This window comes from Aulonocara sp. 'chitande type north' Nkhata Bay, linkage group LG13 (genome assembly GCF_057382095.1).
Source record: "Aulonocara sp. 'chitande type north' Nkhata Bay isolate Kocher_YH1m ecotype deep benthic linkage group LG13, A_spYH_male_GT1.1, whole genome shotgun sequence".
Taxonomy (NCBI): Eukaryota; Metazoa; Chordata; class Actinopteri; order Cichliformes; family Cichlidae; genus Aulonocara; species Aulonocara sp. 'chitande type north' Nkhata Bay.
In genome coordinates, this window is record NC_141356.1 from 33,072,078 (window position 1) to 33,082,445 (window position 10,368).

The 10,368-nt window shown below is 38.9% G+C and overlaps 1 protein-coding gene across 1 annotated transcript; it reads left to right on the forward strand.

Moving 5' to 3' along the window:
- Positions 1-2,955: 2,955 nt before the first annotated feature.
- On the forward strand, positions 2,956-7,173 carry LOC147316531 (uncharacterized). The gene is made up of 3 exons (XM_086260069.1): positions 2,956-3,114; positions 4,224-4,325; positions 6,919-7,173. Exons 1-3 carry the CDS (start codon positions 3,069-3,071, stop codon positions 7,002-7,004), a joined length of 234 nt encoding a protein of 77 aa, XP_086116195.1. The 5' UTR covers positions 2,956-3,068; the 3' UTR covers positions 7,005-7,173.
- The last annotated feature ends 3,195 nt before the right edge of the window (positions 7,174-10,368 follow it).

A 10,368-nucleotide genomic window follows, 5' to 3' on the forward strand; every position in this document is an offset into this window, starting at 1 on the left:
TAATGAAATAACAAAAACTCAGATTCCTAATACCTAACCCTAACCCCCTAACCCTAACCCTTTAGCGACCAGACTCAATCCCACATCCTAACCCTATAAAACTTAAAAACATGAATAAGAAAGTCACGAAAAAGACACAAAGAAAGATAAGACAAACAAAGAAGAAATGAGTGACACAAACAAGGAAAATCACGAAAAAACGGAAAGGATATAAAGGAAGGGGGTGCTATAAAAGAGAACATAAAGAACATAGGAGGGATGTCTTCAAAGCAGGGGGTGCCATATAAAGAAAAACAAAGATAATAAAATTAAAAAACGAAGAAAAAGACATGAAAGTCACGAAAAAACAAAGAAATAGAAAAAGTTAAAAGAAATGGGAAATTGAACAAAAAGGTAAGAGAGAGAAAAGCCCAGAGTGGCAAAGAAAGATAGAAAAGTTAAAGAAAATCAGAAGAAGAAATGAAAACTGAACAAAAAGGGTAATTTTTTGAACAGGGGGCACCGACCCCAATCCCATTGATGGACCGTTCACCTCAGGTTCTGGAAGGAAGGACAAGGAAGTCACAAAAAGAAAAACAGAAAGAAAAGCAAGTAAGAATTTTTAAGAAATACAAGTTGGAAACCCAAGAGTGGGAGGAGCAAAGAAAGAGCATAAAAGCCAAGACACACAGACAAGACAGAAGTCAAAGAGAGACAAGACAACACACGTTGGGCAAGCCTGAAGAAGGCAAAGAAATACTGAAACATTCATCATGAACGGCCCAATGATGTAAAATGCGCATACACCCAAGATGGGTAATTTTTTGAAACAGGGCAGGGCTATCACCACCGGGCCCCAGCGATGGCCCGTGCGCACGCCAGGCTGCCGGCTTGCTGGCGACCTGTTTATTTACACAAACTTCTATTAGCTACAATTCATTGGTTCCTTGTTACGCTTTTTCGGACACCAAACTTGGCAGGCACAAGGCTGCTGCTACCAACAAGACTTACATAGAATTTTGGGGTGTATTTTTTTTTTTATTGGGTAATTTGTTTATGTTGGACAAACATTTGGAAATGCATTAATCCACCAACTACATATATATATATTTCTTCAAGTCTGTACATTAAAAGTAAATACAAAAAAAAAAAAAAGGAGAAATAAAACCTGTTTCAAGCTTAAAAATGAGTGTGAGTATGCTTGTACCATCACACTCATTTGTTACTGGCTGCTGGTTCTCCACAAAAAAAACAAAATACCCCACCCCACCCCCCCCCCAAAAAAAAGGCATCTCGTCCGATTGTAAAATAGTTTCAATTTTTGCAGCTCATGCATCAGGGGACGTTCAGTCAGAGTCGCACTCAAGCTGTTCTCTGTGTTTCATCTCCAAAAACGTTGCCATGTGCGCCAGTCGTGATGAACCTCGGTTAATCCACTCCTTATGTTCACTCTCCTGAAAGATAACCTGCATTAAGCTGCAGTCAATAATCTGCACTTCACACTTTTGCAGGACTCCGTTCAATTCAGCATTAAGGGTCTGTCCAAGCCTGTACTGGGTTAACAACACTGTACTGAGGTCTAACAAAAGTAAGGTTTTCAACTGAATTATAACTGTCAAGTTAATTAGTTGATAGCATAGATATGAAAATTGCCTACAGTATTCTACATCTGAATGACAAACTAACTATGACTATAACAAACAGGCATGTTCATTATACCAGACAGAAAGGCCATTCATGACTACATGTTAATCATGCCCCTTTAAATCAAACCCAGCCTTTCATGCTTTTGGAGTAGTTTTGGAGTCACTCTTTCTTATCATGATTTTATTTACAAATATATATACTGAATTTAATTGAATTGAAAGCCTTTATTGTCATTATACATGGTATAGCTGTCATGGCCCGTGGAAATGGGATGGACTCAAGTGCAGTTTCAAACCCGGAGGCCAGAGGTGTGGTGTAACGAAAAGAGACTTTATTACAATGCTCAGAGGCTAACAGAAATTGCAGACTAGAATTAATGAACATAAACTAGATGTCTGAGGCGAGAGAAAAATACTGTGACTATAACTAGATGGCAGGGATAATTGGGTGCAGGTACTGGGCAGGGTAAACTGTGGCGGGCCAGGGCACTGAAACAGAGGAGAGAGTAGTCAGGGGAATCCCACAGAGGGCTGCGAGTGAATCCAAGGAGAATACACTGAGCTGTCTTACAAGCTTGCAGGTGGAGGTTGCGTGGAGGGGGGAGGCAGGAGAGGTCCAGATGGGTGCTGCATGCAATGCAGGGAGGCAGGCAGAAGAGAACGGCAGTTCCAAAATGGGGAAGGATTACCGGCGGCTGCAAACTTGTATCCAGGACAGCTTGGTAGGTGGGTTTCAGAGGCTGACGAGAAAACAGAGGAAATAAGATTAATACACACGATGAGTCACCAAGGAACAGACGTGAGGCCGAGAACTGACTAAAGTTGGCAGATAATCTGGCGAAGACCAGTTGAGTGCGCCGGTCATAAATACTGCTGGTACGATTGCCATCAGGTGGGAAACCACCCAGACCACGACAATAGCGAAATTGGAAACAGCTCTATAAAAGTGCACATGTGCTTTATAGCACATTATAAAAACTATACAATAATTTAACTATACACTTACTATAAATATAAATACACAGTACAGTGCTGACACAGAGACAGACAGGCAGAGAATTGATGATATTTCAGTGCAGATTACTTAATGCAAGTTTGAGTTGACTATGGTAATGGCTTTGGTGAAGAAGATATCCCTGGTCCAATTCAATTTAAAAAAAAAAAACCTCAGTCTGACAATCTGATGTTACATAAACTCGAGACTCAGCAAAAGCAGCCGACTCAGATGTACAGGTCTACCCTCTTTACCCTACTGGTTCATGATTAACTAATGGAACAAAGTTTAGACAAACAGTAATTTGAGCTCAGTACAGTTTGTCTTCTGATCAGTTATCTATCTGTTAACCTTTGTGTACATTTGTGGTTTTAGCAGAGGATAAAAGTCCAGCTTGAGTGTGCTCATCTCCATTTTTGCTGTTCGTTGCATTGACATAAAACCAAAACATGAAGGCTTATCTGCTCCTGCTTCTACTGATACCTCTCTGCTCAGGTAACTAAACTGAACGCTGAAAGTAGGACAATATTCTTAATCTCAAGTTGGTCGAAACAAATTACTAGCAATGTGCTAGTAATTTGTTGAAAATAATACTGAAAATAATCATCACCTCTGAGTCTGGATACTTGTTAGAGAACCTTTATTTATATCTTAATTGGTGTTTTAAGCCTTATATAATGTTTAGTCTAAATATGACTCACTTTGACATCATTGAACTAGCCTAATAATCATTCTGTTAGTCTCAAATTACAATATTTTAAAAGCTTTGACTGTTGTGCAGGTGCTATAAATTATTGTACATTCTGGGTAATATTTTACCCATATCTGTTCAGACAGACTTTTGCTCCACCAGCATGTGCGAAATCAAGAAAAAGCATTCTTAGTGTAAATGCCAAAAACGCAGTCAAACGTTGTCAAGAACATGCCAAATCCTAGCCGTTTAGAAATATTGGCCAATTAGAAGTCTAGAAGCCTGGGAGGGAACAAGTAAACAGGGTTTTATGCAACCTTCAGTACTTCTGAAAAGTTTTTGTGTTTTTCTGTAAGGACAGATAATTTTGTGTTACTTTAAACTGTCTTCATCATTTCAAATGTTAACATTTAAACATTATTTTAGCATATATAAATGTAATTTTAAAACAAATTACAATCATTCAAAACCGGAGAAGCCACGTCTGAAGTTCACTGTGACGCCTCTCTCTGTGTAAATGGAGAGTTGGTAACTGCATGTGTAAGTGTGTAAAAACTGCAGATAGTCAGATTAACAGCAACAGTATTTTGTCTCTCTCCAGCATTTTAGAAATTTATCTCATGTAAACAACACCGTGGCACACAGCGTGACGTCAAAACAGGTGCACACCTTTGACGTGACTAAATCTCTGTTTTCCTCATCCACAGGTAAACGTAAAAACTGAGTTTTTGAAAATCTCTACTCTGGCAGGAGCTTTAAAAAATCTCAGTTGTCAGTGATCAAAAACATCATTTACACGTGGACAAAAGATCCAAACGCATAGAAAAAGCTGCGTTTGAAAAGTTTTCGTGTATGTGTGGACGTAGCCTTAATGAAAACAATTAAACACAACCCTAACCTGCTTTTGTTGCAGCTGAGCAGTTTTACATCGAGTGTTATGGTCAGGACTTCCTGATGGTCAACAACCAGCTGCTGCAGTGCACCGGCAAAGTCCAACAAGCTTGTTACACCAGAGGTGAGTCCTCCAGGACAGGGGTGTGTTCAGCTGTGTCTCCTTGTTTTTCAATCCAACAAGTTGAGATTGGAATTTAATGTTAATTCCTAATATAAAAAACAGATACTGACAATTAAAAATCTAAATCCTTCCCCAGAAATTTGGATTTTTATGTTCATCGAAGTGAAGGTTTTCAGTCATCCAGGTTATCGTAGTCTAAGGAGCTTGGAAAGAAAAGCGTCTGGACTTATTAAACCATTTAAAGCCGGTCAGAGCGGGCACGCTCCGTTTTGTGTAACTACTTTTAAATCCCTGTAGAACCGGAACCGGAAGCTAGCGCAATATTTTTTTTTGCATATGAAACCGGAGGAGTTGTACTTACATCTTATGCCATCAGCTTGTCCTAGGTCATGGTTTCCTTCCACATATAGCTTTGCAAAAATTGCATAAAAAGCTCTTGCAGGAACAAAAACATAATATTCCAGAAACACGCTTTGCCGATCCGATCAGCTGTTCGTAACACTTCCCACATTGAATAAGACGTCAGCACAAACAATCGCATGTCCGCCATTTCCTGCCAAAAATCGTAAGTGACGTCATTTTTGCGGAAAATGTAGTTTTTTACTTGTAGGCCTTAAAAGCCTATACTGGTGTTTTTATAAGTCATGTTTGACTCTATACTTTTCTGTGTCGTTTCTGGGATGCTTAGAACTCGAATTGCACTGCTGGAAAAAGTTTGTTTTGATGCACATGCTGTTTTCTTTGCAAATTTGCATCATAGGATTGTTTTTCATTTTCCTGCAGTATATAAAAATTGCTGTATCTAAAAAATAAAACTATGAAGACACTCAAAATAAATTTCCTGTTGTTGTAAACTATTTTTTGCAACTTTTTTGTATTTAAAGTTTTGAAGGATAAGCCTCTTTAATTTCTCCAAGTAGAAATATATGTAAAAACAAAACAAAAACGATTTTCAATTTTTTTTGTAGTTTATTGCACTTTTTTGCAATTAATGTAGTTACTATGGACTTAATGCATACTTATTATTAGAATATGGGCTATAACAGTTGTATTGATGTATAGCAACTTGAAATGCTCCTAAAAAATGGCACTACAACATGTAAAAATATAATATAAGCTCTGTGGGACTTGGTTCTATGGTAGGTCTTAAAGGGTTAAGTGGCTTGAAGACATTTCACCTCTCATCCAAGAAGCTTCTTCAGTTCTAAGGGTCAAATGGTGGAGAGTCCCAGATTTAAACCCAGTGGGAGTTTCCCCCCAAAGAGGGACAAAAAGGACCCCCTGATGATCCTCTACCTAATCACATGAGCCAAGGTGTGAAAACGGGTGTGGGTCACAATCAACCAGGGTTTCGGGTGAGCTCATTGTGAAACCTGGCCCCACCCTGTCATGTGACAAGACTCAGCAGTCCATCTGCATCCAAAGGACAAAGGTCACTCTTTCAAGGATGCCAATGTTCACATTTTGAACAGAGAGGACAGATGGTTTGAAAGAGGAGTGAAAGAAGCCATTTATGTCCACTGTTGTCATGAGTCGCTGTGTGACAGGCAGGAGTTGGACCCAAAGTGCAGGTACTCAGGCATGAGGTTTAAACACAAAGAACTCAGCTTTATTTGCTGGCAGGGTAAAGTCATAAAAAAAGCAAACTAAACTAAACTGGAGACTCATAAACTAAACTCACAGTGAGACACAGGGAGATCCACATAGCATGAGGGACGACATGACACTGACTCAGAGAAACACAGGGTTTAAATACACTGGGAAGTAACGAGGGCAATGAGACACAGAAGAAGAGCACAGCTGGGGGAAATCAGAACTGACGAGACAAGGAAGCATAAACTGAGCACACTGAGATAAGACAGAGACCTTCAAAGTAAAACAGGAAACACATAACACAGACTGAACAAAAGACACAGACTCACATGCAGGTACTACAACAGAGGGAACAGAGACGTGGGACCAGGGCAGACACAGACACTGACTGGACACGGGGATTTAGCGGACAGGGGATACAGCAACTAAGGATTACACAGAGACAAACCATAAGACATAACTCTAACAATGAAACCAAAGCATAGAAATGATAAATAATATATAAACTCAAAACCCTGGGTCAACGACCCAGGCATCCTAACAACTGTGAGCGACCATCTTTGAACAGAGGCGGTGGCTTACGACACCAACTGTCTGCCATCTATAATCCAGTTTTGAGATCCTTCCCAGACGCCTTAACGCCCACTCACACCCTGGGCCATCTGACCTCAGGAAATCACATCACAAGTGATTTGTGAATCACAAGTTCTCAAAAACTCAGTGTCAGACATGGAGACATGACTCACTGGGGAGACAGAGGGAACATGAAGGGTGACAAGTCATGAAATGTGGAGCAAAAGGGAAAGTAACAGAAATTTAAAGCCTAGGAACTAAGAATATAAACAGAGCAGAAAACAATAAAGAGAACCAAAACCATGAAGAACAACAAATCCAAGAATATTACCTAAAGTTTAATTACACCCACACCCAGTATATGACAATACTAAGTCAGTTAATAAGTCTGTTGTAGTGAATGTACTGGTATGTTTCCTGTCTGCAGATAATGGAGATAAAGGGTGCACGCGGCTGGAGTTCTGCTCTCGACCTGGCTGGACCTGCTGTCACACCAACCGCTGCAATGCCTGATCTAATCACAGACCAGGAAACTGACATCATCACACCACACGATGTGAAACAAAGCTGTCCAGCAGAGTTCAAATAAAACAGTGTGCCATATATCTGAGCTCAGTGTTTAAAAATCAATATTTAGTTTTCTGACTTGTAACATCCCTGAAATAAAATCTGTGAAATCATGTCTCAGTGGAATTATATTCAGAAGTGAATTAAAAGCCATTTGCTATAATAGTACTAATAATCAGAGTAGAACAAAGATATCCCCTCCTTATCTGCTCACTTCCACATCACTCATCCAGTGACTCATTAAACTACCTGGCAGCACAGCAGTGGGAGTCGTATTCTCAACATCAAAATTAGAAGAAAAAAACATTACATTAAAAAACCTACATTAAAAATTGCTGTTAAATAATTTTCCAAATTATTGTGGCTATGATTGTGTAAAATCATGTTTATCTATGAAAGGGCAAAAAAAATAATATACAAAAAGGACAGGCCACATATACTGTAAAATCGAATTAGTTCCCAAAACTCAAAAAAACGATGCAAAGTCGGTGCCTCAAAAAAACTTAGTAAAGCTTACTTAAGATGTCTATGTTAGGACAACATATTCATTGCAAGTATGCACTACTAAGGATAACTTGACTTTTATGACTGTGCAATACTAATTGTTTACCCACTGACAAATATTTCAAGTTCTACTAAATTAAAAAAAAAAGAATTTGTGGTAACTTCCCTTTAAAAAAAACAGATTATGTTTTATCATTTATAGAAATATAACACTGTATGCAAGTATGATTCAAAAAGAATAATTAGCAACACTTCTTGTAATGGTGTCAAAATCAGCCCAACTTTTATTTTCAACATAGTGGACACTGTTCTGCTAAACAACAACAGTTATATTGTCATCACTGTTTATAATCTTACAATGAGTCTCAGAGTCCATTATTCTGAAACTAAGTTTAGGCTTTTCACAACTTTATTTTACAAGTTACGTTACTAACATAATCAAAATAAAAAGTATTTGTTGTTCAGTCCAAAGTGCAGTCTCTAGATCAAACAACACATTTGTTTTCCACTCAAACACAGAAGCTGGTATGTTGTAATATTTTAAGGATGGTTTGTTTCCAGTCCAGGCATTACTGCCTGAATGACTGTCATGGATTTAGGTGATCCAAATGTAAGTACAGAAGAAAGTCCTTAACCCTTTCACCATAGTGGTTACTACAGTGGACAGCTATCCAAAGGCTGTTTGCTTGTATTTGTGTCAGTGTTGATGGTATACTTACATGTAAACCACTACATTGGATGCTGATGTGTCACTCCATGCCCTGCCACCCACTGGCTGTTTAATGTTACTACAGATGTATGACGTGTTTCATTGTAATTATTGTAGTATGAATGAATGCATTAATTATGACAACCTCAATCAGGATTTTTATTCATCTTTTCATGCCTACAGATGAATAAAAATACTTAAGCAAAAAATCCTAATAAAACCATTGTTTTAAAATCTAATTAGTTCGCGGAACTCAAAAAACCTATGCAAACTCATTGCCTCAAAAAAACTGAGTAAAGTTTACTTAAGATGACTAAGTTAAGGCAACTTATTCACTTTGAGTACAGAGTAAAAACTAGGGCTGGGTATCGTCACTGATTTCTAGAATCGATTCAATTCCGATTCACAAGGTCCCGAATCGATTCGATCCACGATTCGATTTAATTCGATTCGATTTAAATCTGGGAAATTTTGACAGTCAGAAATATTATAATTCAGATCAGTACATTTACATATTTTTGTATCAATAAAACGGAAGCTGACACACGCAAGACTTTATCAAAGGTGTAAGGATCACAGCAGATGCCTTTGTGTCAAAGTAGCTGAAGATAAAACACAGAAAAACATGAAGGTGATTTTCCTGGCCTGGGATTTTATAAAAATATTCTGCAGTACATCAAAAACGAAAGAAAACGATTAATCAACATATGAACATTACCTCTGAAGTTACAGCGGTTTTATTGGAGACACGGTTAAGCGTTTTACATTTTGAATAATTTTCAATTCAATTCAATTCAATTCAATTTTATTTATATAGCGCCAAATCACAACATAAGTCGCCTCAAGGCGCTTCATAGATACAGAGAAAAACCCAACAATCATATGACCCCCTATGAGCAAGCACTTTGGCAACAGTGGGAAGGAAAAACTCCCTTTTAACAGGAAGAAACCCCCGGCAGAACCAGGCTCAGGGAGGGGCGGCCATCTGCTGCGACCGGTTGGGGTGAGAGAAGGAAGACAGGATAAAAGACATGCTGTGAAAGAGAGACAGAGATTAATAACAGATATGATTCAATGCAGAGAGGTCTGTTAATACATAGTGAGCGAGAAAGGTGACTGGAAAGGAAAAACTCAATGCATCATGGGAATCCCCCGGCAGCCTATGTCTATTGCAGCATAACTAAGGGAGGATTCAGGGCCACCTGGTCCAGCCCTAACTATATGCTTTAGCAAAAAGGAAAGTTTGAAGGCTAATCTTGAAAGTAGAGATAGTGTCTGTCTCCTGAATCCAAACTGGAAGCTGGTTCCACAGAAGAGGGGCCTGAAAACTGAAGGCTCTCCCTCCCATTCTACTTTTAAATACTCTAGGAACAACAAGTAGGCCTGCAGCGAGAGCGAAGTGCTCTAATAGGGTGATATGGTACTACAAGGTCATTAAGATAAGATGGGGCCTGATTATTTAAGACCTTGTATGTGAGGAGCAGGATTTCGAATTCAATTCTGGATTTAACAGGAAGCCAATGAAGGGAAGCCAAAACAGGAGAAATATGCTCTCTCTTTCTAGTCCCTGTCAGTACTCTTGCTGCAGCATTTTGGATTAGCTGAAGGCTTTTCAGTGAGTTTTTTGGACATCCTGATAATAATGAATTGCAGTCGTCCAGCCTGGAAGTAATAAATGCATGAACTAGTTTTTCAGCATCACTCTGAGACAGGATATTTCTAATTTTAGAGATGTTGTGCAAATGGAAGAACGCAGTCTTACATATTTGTTTAATATGTGCATTGAAGGACATGTCCTGGTCAAAAATGACTCCAAGGTTCCTCACAGCGTTACTGGAGGCCAAGGTAATGCCATCCAGAGTAAGAATCTGGTTAGATACCATATTTCTAGGCCTTTCAGGGCCGAGTACAATAACCTCAGTTTTATCTGAATTAAGAAGCAGAAAGTTAGCGGCCATCCAGGTCTTTATGTCTTTAAGACATTCCTGCAGTTTAACTCATTGGTGTGTGTTATCTGGCTTCATGGACAGATAGAGCTGGGTGTCATCTGCATAGCAGTGAAAATGTATGCTATGTCTTCTAATGATACTGCCTAAG